At 42.7% G+C, this 21,216-nt stretch overlaps 1 protein-coding gene and 1 long non-coding RNA gene across 2 annotated transcripts in view; one reads left to right on the top strand and one right to left on the bottom strand.

Annotated features, from left to right (window-relative positions):
• Positions 1 to 6,498: 6,498 nt before the first annotated feature.
• Positions 6,499 to 19,944, bottom strand: INSIG2 (insulin induced gene 2). The gene is made up of 6 exons (XM_058839661.1): positions 19,818 to 19,944; positions 15,472 to 15,809; positions 12,545 to 12,669; positions 10,336 to 10,502; positions 9,822 to 9,921; positions 6,499 to 9,338 (listed from the first exon to the last, which is right to left on the bottom strand). Exons 2-6 carry the CDS (start codon positions 15,713 to 15,715, stop codon positions 9,297 to 9,299), a joined length of 678 nt encoding a protein of 225 aa, XP_058695644.1. The 5' UTR covers positions 15,716 to 15,809; positions 19,818 to 19,944; the 3' UTR covers positions 6,499 to 9,296.
• The window catches only part of LOC131579547 (uncharacterized), a 28,834-nt gene continuing 27,552 nt past the window's right edge, over positions 19,935 to 21,216 (top strand). Inside the window, exon 1 of the long non-coding RNA XR_009277729.1 lies at positions 19,935 to 20,007. This is a non-coding gene — a long non-coding RNA (uncharacterized LOC131579547). The remainder of the gene's footprint in view (positions 20,008 to 21,216) is intronic.

The raw sequence follows: 21,216 nt of genomic DNA, 5'->3' as shown, positions 1-21,216 counted from the left end.
GTGGGAGCTCAGTGTGATTAGTATGCTAATATGGGAGAGAGAAAAGGAAATGGAGATGAGAGATACGGTCCTTTAGCGAAGAAAAGCAGGAACAACTGAAAGGAGGATCTCTGCTAATCAATTAACCTACAATGGACCTAATGCCATAAGAAGCTATTGTGCATAAAGGGACAGAATTCTCGGTGACAGATGGCACTTGGGCTCATGATATTACAGGGCTGCTACTCAAGAGCTTGTTTACCTCCCATACAGGGGTAAGCAATAAAGCAATAAAATTGCTTATTTATTTTAAAGAGAGAAGTTGAAATGCTTATTTACCAAATCAATCAAGGTTTACTAAGGCAGAACAGCCACAATCCTCATGGCCCTAAAATGCTGGATACTTCACTGATTTCAAATAGCAATTATCTACTGCAGTTTCTTGAACCTACTCTGACTGCAAAGAGACGTTTAATTTGCAAATTTTGATGAAAAATTGTCATTTTTTTAATTGCTTATTTCACCAATTTGAATTTTAAAACAAACGATTAACTATAAGCTCATTTTTACTTGCCTTGGGCAAGCCCAGAAAAATATTTGTCAAGACCCAAGCCTGTCTGCTTAGCATTTGAGTTGAGAAATGCACAACTGCCTTCAAGTCAACATTAGCTGTGACAGAAGCAAGACTATTATTTAACAGTAGCTGAAAATGTCAAAAACAAGCGGCATTTGGCATTTTGACAAGACGGCGCTGAAAAGAAACTATTTTTTTTCCCTCAACACTCAGATAACTGTAAATCAAAACTGTACAATTACCACTTGGCTCAGAGTACTGCTTTGGTGGGTTTCTTTGAACCAGTGGGGAGAAGGAGAGCAGACAGGTCTCCATTTTCTGCTTGAAGCCACCTTCAAGGTCCCAACATGACCCAGACCTTCCATACTTTAAAAAATCCATTCTGCTCCCAGGAACGGATGTGGCATCATCTGAAAATTCATGTCAGACCTCAGGCATATCAGCATGATGAAGATATCCCAAAAGCTAAGGATATATGTACATGCTACAATGTATATGTTTTAGGTGTTAACTGTCTGCCAGAATAAATTCAGACTTTTTTTTTTTCTTTTTTAAAGTAGGTGTTGTGCCTGGGCATTAATCAGTTTGTTTTTTTTTACATTAGAAATCATAACAAAGGGTCAGCTGAATTAATTAAAAATAATATTGTGCTGGAGAGATGCCTGACACTGAAGAAGGACAGGAAAATTAATATCTAAACCACTTTGTTCTCACAGCGAGATTAAGTTGGAAGTTCCTGTTTTAATCACCGACAAGATACGACAGTGCTTATGGTAAACAATATTGTGAACCATCTCAGGGAAACAATGACATGGTGAGATACAGCCTTCAAGAGATTTAGATACCAGAATGAACAGGCCTTAATAATTTAAGAGATACCAAAGTGATGAACATATGTTCGTCTTCATTGCACACACCAGATACTGCCCACCATTTATCTGGACTCAGGTAGAACAATTTTTCTAGCAAGGTTTCCCACTCATAGAGTCACTTTAACATCAGTCAGCATTAGGCAGGGTATCAAATCCCATAAAGATTTGTCTTTACAAGTGGCAGTTGCCTGTTTCTGTCCTTCCTCAGTGAAATCTCATCGTGCACCTCAGAGCAGCTGTGCAAGAGAGACATCAGGAGTGTGTTGCACCTTCCTAGGTCCTATCCCTTAATCTGACCTGTACCAGCTCCATGACCAACCTCACCACATCCCTCTGGGTTTCTTCAGTTACTGTGACCTCTGAAATCACAAACTCTCAGGGTCTGACAGTTCACCAAAGTATTCCATGAAAAGCTGACTCAGGAGATGCCAGAAAGCATTTACTGTCCCCATAGCTTTGAAACTTCCCTGAAAGTTTGGGGGGTTCTGGTGGCAAATGTGTCCCTTTCCCTTGCAGAACACCTTTGGCATCCTGCTTCTAACACTAGTGGAAAGCAGGAGGAGGCAACACCACAGACAAGAAGCGGCCAACCCTTTGCACTGACCTTGCACTGATGGGGAACCACTCCAGCTTATTTTATTGCCTGGGAACAGATTCAGGGACATCTGTCAAGCCACAGGCTGTGAGAGCAACACAGCCATCCTCATTTACCTGTGAGCTGATCCAGAGTGGTGAAACCCAGTGGGTTTCACATCCCAAAACACACGGCAAATCCAGGGACTTGGGGTGCGAAAAAGCACCCTGAATGGACAGGTCTTAAAAAACAACTCCCCCACACCTTCAAGGTGCTACCAAGACTAAGGGTTGAATGCAAAAGCAACCTGTCATACCTCTCTTTGTCTTTTTGTACTTAAAGGTGACTCTCCTCTGTAAATTTACATTTAAAAAAAAAAATCAAAAAGCCTGTGTGTGTACTTTACAAATACCACTGGTATTTGTCTTTGAGCTGGGCATTTTGACCTGACATCTAAACTGAATTCCCTTTCGTATCCAGCCAGCTTATCAAGTGACCCCCCATCTTGCTGCTCTTCACTGTCCCAAAGTTCATCCCCTGGACCAGCACAGTGATCAAAGTCTGCAGAACTAACCTGGGAAAAAAACCCAGCACATTTCCAGGAATAGGTACATACCTTCTTTTCCACCAGCTTCATTATTTCTTAACACTGCATCTCCACACTTACTACCTACAAACATGTCTAATGCTTCTCATACCACCTATCCCTCCCCACAGTGGACACATCACCTCATCAATTCATGTCCTTAAACCACTGGACTTCAGGATATTTCAATTCATCTTCAAGCCACTACTCCAGCACCATTTTTGCTTAATACAATGATTTGAGAGAACTGGTTGGTAAGAGGAATCTGAAGCCACACAAAGCAGTATTATTTCTCTCTCCCCAGTTTAATCAAAGCAGGCACAGGCCCAACACAAAGCCTCAGCTGAATTTCCTAAAAGCAAAATACTAGACTAAAAAACAGCAAGCAGGATTGTGGCAAGCATCTATGACAACAGGCTCATCAGCAGCCAATATTTTGTATTTTCATCATTATTAATCTGCTTTGCCAGATCTGATTCTCCTGAAGAGCTGATATCCCATATAAAAAGCACACTGCAAATCACAGAGAATGATGACAGTTTTCATCAGTGCTGAAAGAGGGGAGGGAAAGGCAGAATCTGCGGTGTGCTGCTCTTACGTGTTGCACAATGTAGGAATTTTTTTGATCTCTATCAGATAAGAAGTAAGGTCTAAACAATATCATCCCTTTCAAACACAGTGGGCCAAATTCCCCACCAGCATGAAATGCTGCATATCCACTGAAATCGATGGAGTTATGCCAGTCCGGCTGAGAACTTGGCTTTGCACGTCAGTTCATTCAGCAATGATTGCACTTGACGTGCAGCTCAGAACAAGCATTTGTTTTTAAAAAGAAACAGTGGAGTCTTTCAGTGCTATCCCAGCCTACACATAGTTCTGGCTCCATGTGCAGGATTAACTGTCCTTAGCTCAGGCTGCTATGTATTTGTGCAAAGGGAGAGTTAAGGAGGAGGAAGGAAGCACATTATTCTCTCTCTGGCACATTGATGGCGTGTCTCACCACTCAAGACAAGAGATGATGCTCTGCAGAGCAGGGCACCTTTGCTTTGTGTTGGAACCTGTAATTAGCACATGCACTTGATGTCCTTACAGGCATTGGGCACGTTTTCACCCCACCTGAACACCGTGGAGTCACATCCCTCACTTTACCCCAACATTACCAACCAGTGCCCTGGGCCAGACCAGCAGTTTCTCAGAGAGTTCAAATGGAACATGTCAATCGAAGCAAGAAGTTGCTAAAGTGTATTCTCATGAAAATTCTCTGGTGGCATAGCTAGGCTTACCCCAGGCATCCCTAGTCACTGAGGGAACAACTGGCACAGCTGGGATAGAGAAAAACAGACGAGCCAAAACATGTTCTGGTGATCATCGCCAATGAGGTGAGATGTCTTTGGAGAGCAGCTGAGACCAGAACAAGTCAATACAAACGCGTCTCTAAGACTCCCCTTACCCTTGTTTTGAAACCCAGGGTACAAACAGAACCATCACTTACTGTCCTTTTTCTTCTTGCAACATTATGGAAAATGCTGGAGGCTCTCCTTGCATAATTTTTGTATGGCAAATTAAGGTGCAACCCTGTTCCTCACAGCTTTCCTATTAGTGCAAACATTTTCCCCCAATAACTGCATGAAACAAATCTTGCTTGGTGGTTTAATTACCAAAAACTATTAAATAGCTGAATGTTGGTTACCAGACATATACTGAATTAATAGGAGAACAGAAACAGCAAAACTATATCATGAATTCAGACAGCAACATTTTTAAATAGAGATTTTTCCTTCAATTAATATTTTGCTGTATTTGCTTCAAAAGCAGTTTCAGGACTTCTACCAACAAAGTCATAAAAGGCAGATTTTATGGCTACACCTGTGGACCTTGCCACTGCAAATGCTCTGCAATGTGTGCACATATGCCTGTAAAACTACAGTACAACAGGTCACCTCCTGCAGAGATGTTTGTCAAAGACAAGGCAGAACTGCTGCCTGTACAGAAAGTGAATCCTGTGAATCTGTCTGGAAATGCTGCAGGTTGTGCATCTGACTCAGATGTACACACCGGACACAGACCTCCCAACCAGCTTGGCCCGAAGAAAATTAGTAGCTGCCCATTCACTTTATAGTCCTTTGTGTTTCTATATATTGCCTCCTATCTGCTACAGTGCTGGGCAGGCTAAAAAAGTGTCAATGTGCAACAGAAGCTACTAAACTTGAGCTTTTCTCTTGCAAAGAACAAGAAAGGAAAACCTCAAGAAAATGCCAAACTACATTTCAACCTGGATTTCAGCTCTGATCAAATCAAGAAATAACCCCTACTTCTTCCCCAGCATGGCTTTTAAACATGTAAAGCACAAACTCCCAGTATGCTGCCTGAAAAGCCCAGGCATAAAGTTTATCCTTTAATTTGAGGCTTTGTCATTTGACTGGGGAGGAGGTAATCAGGACAAGGCTCTGGACCATGCTGCTCAAAATATGACAACAGACACACCAAAAATCCAATCTGGCTGCCTGAAGCAATTAAAGGAGTGTTTACTATTCCATGACAGTTAACATGTTGGACTGACCTTTCATTTACTGTTTAGTGCTGAACATTAAGCTGCAAAATTACTCATGCTTTGCATTTAGTACTGGCATCAGAACTAACAGCATTAGATAGCTATTCCCACGGCGAGGCACGCGTTCCCTCCGCCCAGCTGTGCTCGTACTTTCACAAGCACTGACCTGATATCTAACATCACTTCCACAGGTCCTGTTCGCCCACTGCCATCAGGAATTATCGATATCACTGCTCCAAAATGTAAAAAGCATATGCAAAATGTCCAGGGTGATGTGGCTGGTGGAATTATGTTCTTTCTTACGTACGAGGAAAGAAAAAAAGGGAGGACTGGTGTATGCCCACAGGTCCCCATGGCAGGTCCCTGCCAGATGGCAGCAGGGAAGTACAGAAGCTACGGAGGAAAAGTCTCTTTGTTTACTCTCCTCCTAGCTGCTCATAGCAGCCGTGCTTTAATGAGATGCACAGGATGCATTTTTCAAGAGCCCGACAGCTCAGCAGTTGGAATATTCCCCCAAAATCCAACTTTCCATTCGACACTCTCAGGCTGGAAGGACCTGGAATTTCCATTCTCCAAGGCTACAGATGGGAGAGGTTAAGTTTCCAGCCAAACTCCTTCACTCATCTGCTTTTGGCTAATCTTAGTGCTTACTACCCAAAATTATGGTTATTTCTACCCCAGGCTGTAATCTGCATGCCCAGGATGCTGCATTTTTAATGCAGAGTTAGGAATTTTGGGCCACAGGTTGCCAACACAAACAGAGGATTTTTCCTCTCACCTCGTGCACTCCTTCCAGCTTTCAGTTGCAGCGCTGTCCTGCTGTGGGACTGCATCCCAAACCTCCATGCATCTCTCTTCCCACCCTTCCCTCACCTCTGCCTTAATGCTTTTCCATTTCATTTCCAAACCTCTCTTTATCACTTCTTTTTTGAGACAGTGATGGGCACGATGAATGGAGTCTGTGAATACCAGAGTAGCATTCAGTTCATAACCAGACCATAACCATTCATGAATACAAATATATTATGAATTTCCCTGCCATTTGTGTTCTGGGTTTTTTTCATATCCATAGTAGCTATTTCTATCTAAATCTCTATTTTCTGTATTGTGAGTGAAGTTATCTTAGGGTTATCTTATCTGCAGATTCAAAAGAGTAGATTTTCTACAGGCTGCTCAGCATGGTAATTAAGATAGAATCACAGCTGATTTGATCTTTCCTGCTTCTTTTTCACTATTTTTATACAGATGTGCAACCAATATGCCAGCTAAATGGTCAGAATTACTATGGAATTGCTGATAGAAGACAATTCAGTATATTTTAAATATCAATATAATTTCTTAAATAAAAAAGAAACCTATCAATCAAAGTTGTAATTATGTTTAATGCACATTTTGCTTTTAACAGCAATTTGCCAGTTTAAACAGCACAGACCTTATAAGGGTTACTTGGTAAAGAGGTTAGAGTGCTTTTGAAGTTGTATCTAAAATATACCTTATTCATTCTTTATTGAGCAACATTTTTAAGACAGTTTAATGTTATAACTACATGCTATACAGTAGCAGCATGTCCACCCCACTGAAGTTAAAGCCGTGTCAGCATTCTCATCATGAACCTTTCTCAGGGTTTGAACACATGAGCCATAAAATCACAGCGCTTTGAAACAACAGAACACCCACAATGTGATCCTCTACTGATGTTAGTCAAGTAAGAATAAAAACAGTAAGACACATATAATGAAGGACTCCACCCAAATTTATTTTGGATGATTTCTGCCTTTGCACAACATGCTCAAAATTTCCAAAATGAAATTTAAAAGTCAGCGGACAGCACAATCTAACCAGGTTTAGCTGAATCTGAGTGCAAAGTGCTACAAAGTGGGTGCCACAGATGTACAACAACCACTTCTCACATACTGCACATTTCAACACACACAAGGCTGCTTCTGTGTAAGTATCAAGACTGGCAGATAACAGCAGTTCTACCACCAAGGGAATAACAAAAACAACTCATCTTCAGTTGTACACACTCGTTGGTCATGATGAAACTACACTGTTTACCAAGTCAGCACACTGGCTACTGAGGTACTGTGTTATTCCCTACAGTTAGGATAAGAAACAACTCCATTTTTATGCCACTCATGCCCTGATAACTCAATAGGGACTTCTCACACTGTCCACCAAGCTGAAGTCATTTGTTGAAGTAAAGGAGGTGGATGAGGCAAAATACTGTAAGAGAGAGACCCAACAGCTTCTTCAGCAAATTGCTCGAGCCTGCCTAATGAAACTCACTCTTCATTCCTGCCCAGCTTCTTGGTTTTACTATTGAAATGCTTCTTACTGTCATATGGTTTAAGAAACATCTCTGGTCAGGGATCTACTTAGACAGGTTCTGCCTCTGCTTAAAGCAAAGTCCCTCTGTAGGTGCTTTGCTGAAACATCATCCCAGGACAGTGGGCTGCAGGTGATGACACTTTGTGGAGCTGCAGAACCAACCTCTTCATACATCACTTGCTTATTTATTATCTTTACTATTTCCCATACAAGAAATTTTTCTTTTGTGACCACGTCTTTTGTTACAATGCTTTTGGAAGTGCTCATTCCACACTTTTCAGACTTGGAGGTAAGCAGGTAAGACTGAAAAAGTTGCCTAGTTCAAGCTTCGTGTACAATGTATTCACACACTTATGAATAAAAACTTGTCTAAACATCTATTTTCTCTTTGGACCAACTCCAGCCTCCCTAGATGACTGTAACATGCCTTATAAACATTTCATGGAAGACTTAAAATATAGTACTTAAAGACAAAAAAGGAAAACAAATACATTTAAACATCATCAACAAAGACAGAAGGGGAAAACAAAGTGGAGACATCCCACGCCAAACTCACTGCAGGCACAGGTTAGCAGTGTCCTCTTGAGATCTGCTTTCTGCCTTCTTGCACTTCTTCCAGCTCATGGTCTTAAAAGGGAGCTGCAAAGCCAAGAGAAAATTCCATGTATGCCCCCAAATATGGGTCACACACTAAAATCCTTCTTAAGAAGGGAACTGCTCAGCACACAGCCTATTTCAGCTTGCTGTCCGTGCACAGGCACCTGACAAACAGGGGTAACAGCATTTCTCTACCTCAGAACACTGCTACAAGAAGAAGTGCATTTGTGGTTGCCTGGACACGGTAACAGCAATGAGGGCTCCATCAGTACCTAAAATACAGCCCTGCTGATCCCTGCCAACAGAGCAGGGGGTGGGCAAAGACCACCAAGAGTAACATTGATAATGGAGGGGTTTATGACACTATATGGTAGTGGCTGATTTACTTCAGCAGAATTAAATTTTGCAATAGAAACTCTCTAAGTTGTTTTTTCTATCAACACAAATCAGCTTAAAGGATTGTACAAGAATGACCTGGCCGTATCCTGTTTTGCACACAAGTAGTTTCAGAATCTGTCCACAATTCACATAAATTCAAAAACAAACATAGATGCTGGGTATCCCAGGGGAAAAATAGCAAATAGCTTCCAGACTCAGTTTCCATTTCTGTGATACTGGGCACGCACCACAGACAAATGAAATGCTATGGCAATAACCCATGAAACCTGCATTGAGTTTCCTCACCTGTAATGTGAGTCAGAAGAATTATATACTGTGTTAATAGGCATAAATCAGTTACTTATTGCATCAAAGTTCACCTGTAATCCATAAATTTTATACAGATATTATGGGCTGTCATCATGGAAAGAGATCTTCATTGCTAAACGTGAACCCACTCTGTCTTTCACTAGCTGTTAAGAACAAATTCCTCAAAACTTTCAAGATAAAGTGAATCAAGAAGTTTCAGCTACAGAAACGTAGTGCAAAGGTTCAGTTTGGCACGGCAACATTACAGACAGACAGGAATTTATGGTAAACTGTTTAGATTTGAAAAAAAGAATCCTATAATTGAACCAATATTGTCAAATATATTGCATACTATTGTAACTTCACAGTAATCAAAATCAGACATCAAGGTTTCTATAGAAGCAGCAATCACAGATTGCAGTAAAGTATACCACTCAAGGGAAAAAAATTGCATTTTGGCAATTTCATAGTCAAGTGTTCCTTATGCTCCTCCAACAGTCACTTGTCAGGCATTTTCCTGTTTAAAAGGTGCATATTGTTTCCTCTCAGTCCTCATGAGACTTCTCTGCAATCACTTTGCATTCATACTGAAAAACAGAAGTTGACAAAATAATATTAATTTACATAACTTGTGAAAAAGGCTTAAGTGATTCTTCTATAAAATGGATGCTAAAATAGCTCTTGTTAAACTCCACCCAGATAAATTTGATCTCTTTAAGCTCTGTGCACATACTGGTGGCTTCCAATGTCTGTCTCCTGAGCAGGTCAGACTTTGGGGACAGCCCAATTTCTCCCCAAACACAGGAGCTCTTACTTAGCTCACGGTCCTCAAAGTACGTAACAGGGTGTACAGAGCAAAGCATGGGTGTGCTCTGATGTACAGCTCACCAAGTACATCACCAAGAAATGATTGCTGATTTCTACCTCACTGCACACCCTTGAGCCAAATAGCTGGCTGGTATACAAGGAAGAAGAAATGATATATACATTTAATCTTTTAAATAAACTTTTAAATAAATACATTTAAACTTTTACTGGAAGGCAATCAACCTCCCCTCCTCCAGACTCACCATTGCCAGCTGCCTGCCAATATTGCCCATTGTTATTCCACCAGCAAAAAATATACATGGCAACCAGGAACGGACATAGAGGAAGTCTGGGGATGTGTATCTGGAAAAGAAGGAACATTTTTGAGCTCAGTGTTTTGCAATACATAGAGTCCTCCAATCACAAGGCAAATTCACAATTATTTCAATATTTTAACTCAAAAAGATACACATTATAGAAATTTAATTTCTTGTAGCAAACAACAAAGGAGTCTTCTTATTGATTATAGCTGCATTTATTAACCAAAGTGTGTTACATCATTGGCAAAGTAGCAATTTTATTTCAATTAGCATTTCCAATTAGATTTCTCACCTACATACACATAAGAGCTTTCGTAAACAGTCCAATTTATGCTGTGCTCAAAATGAGGTGCTGACAGCTTTGAAAATCATGTCAAATTGCACCCCTTCAGTTATTCTGATTTAATGTTATGGCTTCAGAACATTATAATTTCACCTTAGGGGAGCAAGTACTTACTGATAAACTCCATTGTACACCAGAAGCTGTGACACCAAGGTGGCCAGGAAAGCAATTCCTACTCCAAGACCAAAGCCACTTCGTGACCTGTCAAAGGTCCACCACAGCCCAATGGACAGGGCTGCCAACGTGAGAGACAGCTGGATATTGTTGGCAAAATCCACCTTCTGTATTGGCTGTTAAGGATAAGCTTGGAAATATCATGTACAAGGATGAAGAAATTTGTGTCATTCTGTCTATTTTGGCACAACAGGAAAAAAAAGTACCATTCAGACATGTACAGTGCTACTTGTATAACTTCTCACACAGCTATCAGATGTGAGGAATTAAGGCTTGTAATCATCAGTATTTCAGGAAACTAAGAACATATGACACTTCTTCAAATTTTAGGGTCTTTGCACTGTACAAGACTGAAGAGCCTCTTCACCTACCAAATAATCAAGCATTTTATACAGACACACAATGCACATGTTACTTCTCATCCTTGCCTGGCCCTTTACTACACTCAATATGAAATCTTAAATCTAGCATTAAATTTCTTCAACTGACAGGAACTTACCAAAAAAGGTATTTATCACTCTTAATTGTACTTTTGATTAAATTACACAATGCTTTACATTCAGCTCAACATTAAAATGTTAATGTGTTCTATAAATCAGAATGAAAATATTACTGAAAAGTGTTCATGTAAATCAACACTGAAAGTCAGTTTTGTCAGCTTGTGAAAGAATTGTGAAGTCACTACAGGTATCTTTGTGTGTGATATCTTCACATCCTTCAAAATGTTTTGGAAACACTAACTCATCCTCATTACTTCTGTCCAAAACAGGTAATTAAAAAGGGGCTTGCCATGTTTCATAGGCCTGAAAGCAAATTTATGGGATGACAGTATAAAAACCACTGTCCTATTTCCTCACAAAAATCTGGAGGGAGATCTAGTGGAAATGAGAAACAAGTCTGACTAACTGAAATAAATAATTACAGGATGAAAATCAATAGCTTCAGAGAAAGTGTCAAAGAAGATAGAACCAAAGCTGGCAATGTGCAGAACTGGCAACAGCTGAAGAGAAAGCAGTCTGGAGAGCTGTCAAGCAGGAAATACAGACAGTACATTACTGATGTCCTGGGATATGGGGAACAGCTGTTACAGAACTGTAGAAAATTTGCTGTAAATAAACAGACCCATGTAAAAAGGAGCTGTCAACTCTTATTTCTTAGAAGCAGCAAAGTTTCCAGGGGCTCACCCAGCAGATACAGGCCAGGTCAGTGAGAACCACAGCACCAGACCAGTGCACCTCTGGCAAGGAGAAAGAGGTTTGTCAGGACAGGGGGAGTGGATCAGAACCTCGGCAGCTCCAGCTCATCTGACCATACTCGATAGCAGAGGGTGGGGAAAAAAAACCACACAACAAAACCCATCAGTGGCCAAGCAACCTCAGTGAGAATTCAGCCAGCCCTCCCATTTTTCACTTAATGCACCCTCTCTTCCTGGGAATGAGGAGATTCAGTAGCACAAGAACAGAACTTTTAGCATCATTTCTGTGAACTGTGAGCTGACACAGATGGAGATAAGCGTCACAACTTTCTTTACAAGACCCCGGTTTTTACCAGCAGACCCTGGTTTTAGCTGACAGAGGAAGCATTAGGTATAACTGCAGAAAGCCTGTCAGACCCACAGCACTGCCAGTAAGGTGCACCAGTCCATGAGAAAGCATCCTGTCACCTCAAGAGTCACCAGGGTACTCTCTTGGCATCAAGGAAGGCATCCTTTGCAGAAGGGGGTAGCAACATTTCCTTGAAATTTATAGTCCCATGTATTCCTGGTCCTGAGCTTTCCCCACTCTATAAAGTGCATGTGCTTCACTCAGGACCTCAAGACAGGGCCTCAAGCTCTTACTACAGTATTAAAAGGACATCAGCTTGTAACATCCTAAAGTACTTTCCTGTAATACCTACAGCATGAATATCTCCCCACACTAACTTTAATTATTCCAAGAAAACAAAGAGTCTAAGAAAAAGCCCAGTATTGAGACATTCCTAATGAAAATATTTTTCAGAACAAAAAGATGAGAGACTCATCAGCTCCAGTACTGCTACAAGTTTGCAAAAATGCTGCATGTTACCCCTTTAACACCAATTCACCACAACTGACCGTGAGAGCTTTTTTTAAGAGGAAACACATTTTACCACCAATGACATTACAGGATACAGCACTGGCATGATTTATTCCCACAAAGACTGCTACACATCGCATCACACTGGACCATTCTCTCTTGAACTTGTGTGGCTCTCCCAGATGTCTGTCCATGCAGGGGTACAATAACCCAATCACAGCTGTGGACACAGGAAAGAAAAAAGGCCCTGAAGTTAAAGCACTGGCAACATTTAACTAGAATAAAGGCTATCTAGACCTTGACAATTATAGTCACCATTAAAACACATCTTTTAAGGATAAACAGCACTAAAACACACATTGAAAAAGAAGAGGAATTTCAAAGAGTTTCATTATTTAAAAAAGCCCTGTAAAGTTCAACAGCATCCTCAGTCTCTGCAGCAGAAGAAGCAATACAATTTGAACCAGGGGCAGCAGATACAGAACTCTCCCCCACACCAAATTTGCCCTGTAGTTCAGAAAGTGCACTAATAGTTTATAGGTTGGCACTTGCAAAAATCCCACACATCAAACGTTTAAAATAACTGCAAAACCAACATATGACAGTACTGGTGTGGTTTATAACATCAATATTTTGTGTTTTCTTTTGTTCTTGTTACAAGCAGGCTTTGTTTAGGTAACATTTTCTCTTCTTCAATGCTACTCTCATGCTCACCCAGAAGAGAGAAAGCCAAGAGCCTACGGTAGCTGTTGAATACAGAAAGCAAACAGGAATTCCAGCCCCAGGGAATTGCGATGCTCTTTCAGTATTTCTTCACAAATGTGTTCTCTACTGCAACTGCAGCTAAAAAGACTTTTACCTATCCCACTAAGGAACAATAATGGTGCCTTAATGTCAGACTTCAGTGGTGTGAGCACAGCAGAGCCTGAGCCATCGGCATAGACTCCAGTGCCTTCAGTCCAGCACAATGCTTGGAGTAACACTGCAAATGCTCTTTATTCTGCCACAGAGGAAACTGATCTCCAGGATTCAGGAAAATAAATCATCAGTAAAGCTGGAGCGGAAAAAAACCTCCCTGAGCAATTTTCTTGCCAAAGGCCATGGGCCAAAATCATGACTAATAACGGTGATGGATGAAAAGACTTCTCTGAATGCAGCCGTGATCAGCACTGATTATAAATATGCAAAATACCTTATTCTGTTCATAATAATAAACCATACTGCAGAGAAATGTTCATGTCAATTCCAGGAAGGCTGTGCAAGTACAAATGGTAGGAAAATAGGTGAATTATCAGCATTTACCACAGAGGTTCCTTGTATGTATGCTAGCAGAGAAGAAAAGGAAAGAAAATGGAGAAGACTGATAATGAAAAAAAACCAAACCCTGAACACCTCAACAGGGGTGACTCCTGCTGGGAAAAGCCAATTAAGGCTGTAGTATCTTTAAATCAAGTGGCTTAAAATCAAACAATACCCTTTACAAGCCATATCCAGTCTTTCCATCAGAAATACCAACCCCTCAGACCCAGAAAGGCCCACAAGTTTCTTGTGAGATGATGGCAAGATGTAGCCTTCCCAAGTTCCCACTGGCAGCTGCAGCATTCTCAGCTGACCCCAGAGAGCACAAGGTGCAGCCTGATGCAAACAGCAGACGGTGCAAATGTTGCACTGCAACACACTGCAAACTTCATGCACTGCTGCTGCAGCAAGTTGGGGCTCATTTCAACCCCCACTAACTCATACATAAGAGGCTTATTTGTCAAGAAAATCAGTTTAATCAGTTTAAAGCATAAAGGAAAAATGCAGGAAATGCAGGATATGAAACAAAAGCTAATTGACAATCTTGGCAAGACAAGAAGAAAAGGACTAAGATAACTACAGATAAAGCAGGTATGTAACCACCACTATAACATGCCCAATGAATTTCCACTGGAGAACACAACATTCAGGGAGCTGTTAGGAGGGCTTCCTTTCAAATCAGGCTTCTCTATGACATCTGAAGTGTACTGCTTCAAGAAGGTATCAAAAAAAAACCCTGAACAGTCTACTAGGAAAAAACAGGCTGAAATATTACCATTAGTAAAACTGTGATGCCATCTCAAAAGCAAGATTATTGACTCACATTAATAGTCAGAATTGTGAGCTTCTCAATCTGATTAAAACTTGCCTCTAAGAAGACACCCCCTGTAAAAACAGATTCACCAAAGCAGAATCCTCCAGTACTGGTTGCTAAGAATATTCCCTTAGTAAAGCATGAAACTGACCCTAAGGACTACTGATCTCCAGAGCCAGGTAGAAAGTCAAATTCTATCATGCCTGTAACGTGGATATGCCTTGACTCCAGAAAAGCCAGAAGAAAGTGGGTATTTCTTACTGCCTACAGCAGTCAACTTGCTTTAACTGACTAAACACAGAGAATGCTCTACTCCCTGCATGGTCGTGGGAGAAACGGAGCATGTTCACATCATCTGAGATACACAATTGCCTGTAGGTGCTCTGCTCTTCTGCACTGTGCCCCTCCAGCTGCAAATGGCATACTGGCCTCAGCTCCCAGAGACACAGGGCTAAAAGCTGTACCTTGACCTGGAAGGGGGAACAAATGGAAAGCTGGACCACAAAAGGGAGCATTTCTCAGGGTGGTTTGCTGTGCTCAAACAGGACACCGTGTGCTGCACAGTCTGACACCACCAGGGTATTTTCAAGGGCTCTCTTGGAGCACAGTCCTGTAACCCAACTCCAGCAGCAGCAGCAGCACCGCCTCCTCACATCTGTTAAACTCTAACCCAGCAGAAAAAACAAAGATTATGCTCTGTTAACAATATTACAGTAAGACAAGTTAGCAAAAAAGTAATTCCTGGACACATGTTTATTAATGTATACATGGGGAGATCAGAAGGATACTCACAGCTCATCATGAACAGTGATGCTGAAAGGGAATTTTTTATCTTTCCCATCTCTCACAGTTTTTTGCAACTACTTAACTTCCTCAGCACACCAGGCACATACACATGACTGAACTTACCTGATGCTGTGCCACAGCAAGGTGGTACCCACCAAGCTGAGGAGAAGATGCTTGTGATCACATCAGGGGGGAAGAGAGTAACGTTTCTCTGGATCTGAAGCAAGTTTAATACTAATGCAAGAAATACACCAATAAAAAACAGCACTACACCACGAATAACCAAATTCATGCCACGACTGGTTACAGATGAAATGTATGGGCCACACTTTTTTGGTAGGGTTGGCATTGCATCATTTTCTGCCATGACTTCTTAAGTTATCAGAGGCATCCAAGAGGCTGACTGAGGATTTACTTGCAATAAGTATTTCAACTGTCTTCAATTAGGAGACACCCAAACCCTGAAAAATAATTAAAAAAGAGTGAAAATTCAGATACAAGAAACATTACATGTATTTTTCTTAACTTATTTGGAGATTGGGTTAAAAAAATGCCTATTATATTTTCTCTGAATTTGCTGAAGAATCAGTTAGTCCTTTGACAGCAAAATCAACCACAGCTGCAAAAACATGTTAAAAAGGGAAGAGGCTTCACAAACAGCTTTTTCTACTAGGAGACAGAGGAGGAAACGTGTGGGATGGGACAACCAGGAATGTGAAAGTACATTCCAGAAGGTGAAGAAATGACACAGGTATCAGATGGAAGAAAGGCTTGCTTTGCAGTAAGAATAAATTGTTTTACTCCCCTCCTTTAAGCAACAACTAGAGGTTATATAATTCAGCAGCAAGTAAACACAGCCCTCAATTCCAAGTCAGCCACAGAGGTTCAGAGATCTCTTTTCTTGAAGAGACACCAAAAAACATTTCTTAATTGGAAAGCGAAATCTGAGAAGTAACTTTCAGGCCGGAGTCAGGATTTCAGCAATCCTGCAGCACACGTTTTGTAACCTCTAGTAAGAACAAACAGCTCAGCAAACCAGAGCAGAAACTTCAACACAGAGAAATATTTGCCAAAGCAGCACACACGTCTGGTGAAAACTGCCTTACGTTACTACAAACCCTAACTGTCATCAGGCACAGAAGCACCTGAGGGCAAAGGAAAAGGAGCTCCGCCTGCCTTCGCACTGGGAAGCCTCTGACATAAGTAACTGCCGGCACTACAGGAATGGCAGAGTTCCCATCCCAATCCCCTTCTTAAAACAAAACAAAACCTGTCCATCATGAGTCTTGTTATACATGGATTCAGTGCCACATTCATGTATAACAGCGATTTTGATTGACAGCTTAGCCACCTGGAACTTCAGAAAAAAAGCCCTGACATTGTTTTTAAATTTGAAACTGCCAGCTGGTAGCGGCTTCTGTTAACTCTTATTTATGGCACATGGGGAGCCAAACCAGAACATCCATCCCCTTTCCTCTCAGCTCCAGCCAATCCCGAGGAAGCTCTCTGGAGATACAGCAGCAAAGCAGAGGACTCAGCATTCATTCATTTCTGCTGACTGAAAGCCAAAAGGAAAGTTAAATACATCCACGCTAGTTAGGATACTCCAGACAACAACACAGATGTGATGCCACATCATGGCATACTCCATCAGATGAAAAAAGTCCCAACAGACAGATAAAAAGGAGAAAAAAAAAATAAAATTCTCTTCATGCAAAACTTCCCACTGGCAGATTGGGGAGGCAACAGTGTCTTCCTAAGAACACAGGCTCTCTTCTACACAGCCAGTTCCCCACATTCCTTGTAATCATGAACACATCTCGGGTGGAAAGAGAACCACCAAGGTGTCAGGCTGCTTCCTGAGTCAGACTGCCAGCTCCTTGATGTCTGTATCAAGGCTGGCACTGGCACTGCAACACTTCCTTGAAGCAAACTTCCTTCAAGCAAAAAGGAGGCGCTCCAGATTTTTCTTGCCTGCTCTAGATGGCACAGCACTGGAGCTTGGATCATATACTTAGCCTCCAGCAAAGAAACCATGGAGTCACAAAAACATCACTATTTGAGCTGAGCATCTTCCTCATGTCCCTTGGGGCTTTGCCCACCAGGTGATCACTGGAATTCTCAGAATTTACAGGAGCCTTTTCAACACATGGCACTGGAGGCTGTAGCTCCCAATTAGATACTTTGCAGGAATATTGTGCTTAACATGAGTTTCCAAACTGTTATGTCCCTTCTCAGCTCTAGCTTGCCTAGGAAAATAAGCTAAGCTCTTAACTCTCCACTTACTTCACCATTCCGACAGCTTTTGATACTTCCTGAAGTCTGCATATCCCTTTTTTAAAATGCATGACCCGAACTGATACGTAAGAAAGTTCACACTTTCAGGTCTTTCTTTACTGAGCAGCACACAGGATAAGTTTATTTTTTCAGCCATAAAGTGGTTTGCTCATGTCCCTTGATCCTTTACTACATTCAAGTCCCTCCTGTTACTAAAATCCTTATTCCCTGCTACCAGCACCAGACCATGCACACTGCATTTCAGCCCACAGGTGTTAATTTTGACACACCTAACTTCAATCCATTTTTCCTGCAGAATCCCTCAGCTCTCTTTGGCCCTGCAAATGTTGCCAGCTTTGGGTCATCAGCAAGCACCTTACTGCATCTTATTTTGTGCACCAAGGTTATCAACTAAAATAGAATCATAGGATGTTTTGGGTTGGAAGAGACCTTAAAGAACATCTAGTTCCACCCCGCAAATACTGAGAGAGATCAGCCCAAGTCCATCTTTGATGAAATCTATCAATAATTTCCCTGCATTGATTATTTCCCCATTTTACACTCTCTCTTGGTATTTCCCTCTAACAAGACTCTGCTTCTTGTAATTCTTCAACTACAGGAATTGTTAGCCTAATTAAGAATCATGTACTGTCCCACATGGCAATACTGATGCAAACACTGATTGGCTCTTACCGGTTTTTCTTCTAGAAATGCTGATGATCAAATAAAAGTCCAATTTTATTCCGGTATAAATCACTTTCAAATCATAAAGCCTGCATTTGTGTAATTTACACTTTTTTAATGTGCCATTCAGCAAATACATATTTAATGGTGAAGGCTTATCTAAATGCAACAGGAAGGAAATCACTTACTGCTTCTACACAAGCACTGCAGGTGCAAGTTATTCCAGACACGAGCAACATATTTTTATTGGCAGATAAACAGACTGACCACAGTGAGGGCACCTGGGTAGGTACATATTGACAGACGTTTATAAAAGTAATTCAAGGTCTGAAACTAGCACGATGCAGTCGTTTGCACCTGGTGGTTTCTCACCCTACACATATCATTCCTATTTGTTTTATCAGTTTCCAGATTTTCCACTGACCCTAAGAGCTTTTGGCATGCCACAGAGCAACTGGGGAACGAAGTGAAGTTATCAGTGCTCAGGAAATATTCTTCAGTGCCCCAGACAGCCTAGAGACACACAATATCCTGGCACAGCACAGATATATACTATCATCACCTTTCATGGAAATTAAATTATCATCTCTAAAGACTCCAGTCCCTTCTGAACAGGAGGCCACAGTTCCTGCAGACAGCAGAGACTCCCCTTTTAAGCCTTATGTTTTACAGCAGGTTTTCTCTCAGATAGGAACAGATCACAACATATTGAACCAACAAGACTTCTGAGCCCTCATTTCTTGGGAATGCACATTCACAGCTGTAACACCGCACTGAAAGCTGCAGGCTTGGCACTGCCAGAGTCTCAGCTGCACTTCCTTCCTCGCTGAAACGCACGGACTCGAGCCCAAGCTTTTCAACCCACCGTGCACCATACACGACCTGCAAGGCAGCCACACGGTGTCTGGCATTGCGCATAAAGTTAACAAGTAAATTAGTACCCTAGACATTTTCAGAACACTTAGTCACTTAACTGTCTCCTAAGGAGAAGATCCATCCTGCTCCCCTGTGCTCTCCCTGCGCACCGGGAACGATTCACAACTTCTGACACCACACAACCACACCGGGCACGGCGCGGTAAGGCCGAGAACGAGAAGATTCATTTGGGCTACACCACGCAGGAGATGGCAAGAAACCATCCGTCTGCAGCGAGGCAATGCCAAAAGCAAAGCAAACCATCGCCTCTCAGGCATCGGGCGCGGCGGTTCTGCCCCGAGCCCCCGCAGAGCCCAGCCCGCCTGGGCAGCGCCGGCACCTCCGGCCCGGCCCGGCCGGCGAAGGAGCCGCGGGCCCGGGCAGCGCCGGCGGGCACGGGCTGTCCCGGCTGCCAGGGAACGGCCCCGCCGGCCTCCCCCTCTGTCACCCCCGGCCCGGCCCCGAAGCACCGCCCCAGCCCGCGAGCAGCACCGGGCCGAGGGGCGCCGCTATACCCGCCCAGCCCGGCTCGTCCCGGCCCGCGGCTCCACAGCCCCGGCCCAGCCCGGCCCCTCCGCAGCGCCGGGACTCACTCGGCCTCCGCCATCTTCCGCAGTCCCCGCCCCGCGCAGCCTCCGCAGCGCCCGCCGGGCCTCGGCCGCGCCGGGCCGGGCAGCGCGGGGGGAGCGCGGCAGGCGCCGGCAGAACCCGCCCGCTCCGCCGCCCTGAGCCCTCAGGGGCCGCGGCTGCCGCTCGGGAGCGCGTCCGGAGGCGTGCCACGAGGTTTGATAGGGGAGCGCTTCACTCTGAGTCCTGTGTGCAGGAGTAATGGGTACACATTGAAAGACAGGCAATTTAGGTTAGCTATTAGGAAGAAATGCTTTACTGTGAGGGTGGTGAGCCGCTGGAACACAGGGGAGGGAGTTGAGGATGCCCCAACCCTGGCAGTGTTCAAGGCCAGGTTGGATAAGGCCTTGGTCAGCCCAGTCTAGTGGGAGGTGTCCCTGCCAATGGCAGGGGCTGTTGGTACTGGATGATCTTTAAGGTTCCTTCCAGCCCTTAACGTTCTGTGATCCAATAATTAAAAGGAAAGCTGTACGTGTTGGGCTACTTGCCCCATGACCGCGCTCCCAGCTGGGCTGGGGGCAGTGCCACAGCCTGTTGCACCTTGAGGCACACACATGGTGGGAATGAAGTCCTTGTCCCCAGCTGAAGCTGCCAGCCCAGCTCCCGCCCTCCTGAGCACCTGGTCCCACAAAGGACAAGTGCTTGACTTTATTGATTGAGGACAAAATTGCAGATCTCCATGCTCCAGAAGCCACGTTTTCACCTCCAGTTTGGGCCTTTTGGAGAAAATGTACAACATGAAGCAGAAAACAATTTGCTTTAGCCTTAGAGATGGTAAAGCCATCACAATAAAAACCATGATTTATATATGGAATTTGTGAGAATAATGCTGTTACGTTCATTTGTGTATTATACATATTCATTATAACATTATATTAATTATTATTCTATTAATGAACTCTTCCCTTTCTCACACTGATATTGAATACTATTTATTAAAAATTTGCACATTGCATTCCTCCAAGCTTCGTATTTCACTGCAAAGAGTTTGACAGAGCTTTCCACATTATGAGGTCTACAGAGATTCAGTGCCTATCCCCATAGAGTTCCCAGAATAATGACTGGGTAGGATGGAATTTATAGCTGTTTACTGTAGTGGCATCCTTAGTGATAACTGTGCTTTCTTTGTGCTGGTATGATGTGACCAGCAGTGCCACCAAACATGTACAAACTCAGAGGGAAGGATACGGGTCTATAACAGACATACTAAGAATAGAAGGGAGAGATATTTGCAGCAGCAGAAACTCGTTGTGGTTTAGATGAGCAATAAATGAATTTTCAAATTTTTTAACTTTGGCTTTTTTAACACACAACAGAAAAAATTACTTTTATTCTTAGTAATTCTGCTGAGCTGCCTGCTCTGTC

The sequence above is a fragment of the Poecile atricapillus genome, chromosome 5 (assembly GCF_030490865.1).
Source record: "Poecile atricapillus isolate bPoeAtr1 chromosome 5, bPoeAtr1.hap1, whole genome shotgun sequence".
Taxonomy (NCBI): domain Eukaryota; kingdom Metazoa; phylum Chordata; class Aves; order Passeriformes; family Paridae; genus Poecile; species Poecile atricapillus.
Note: the sequence above shows the minus strand (reverse complement) of the source record. Positions and strands in the feature narration are given on the sequence as shown.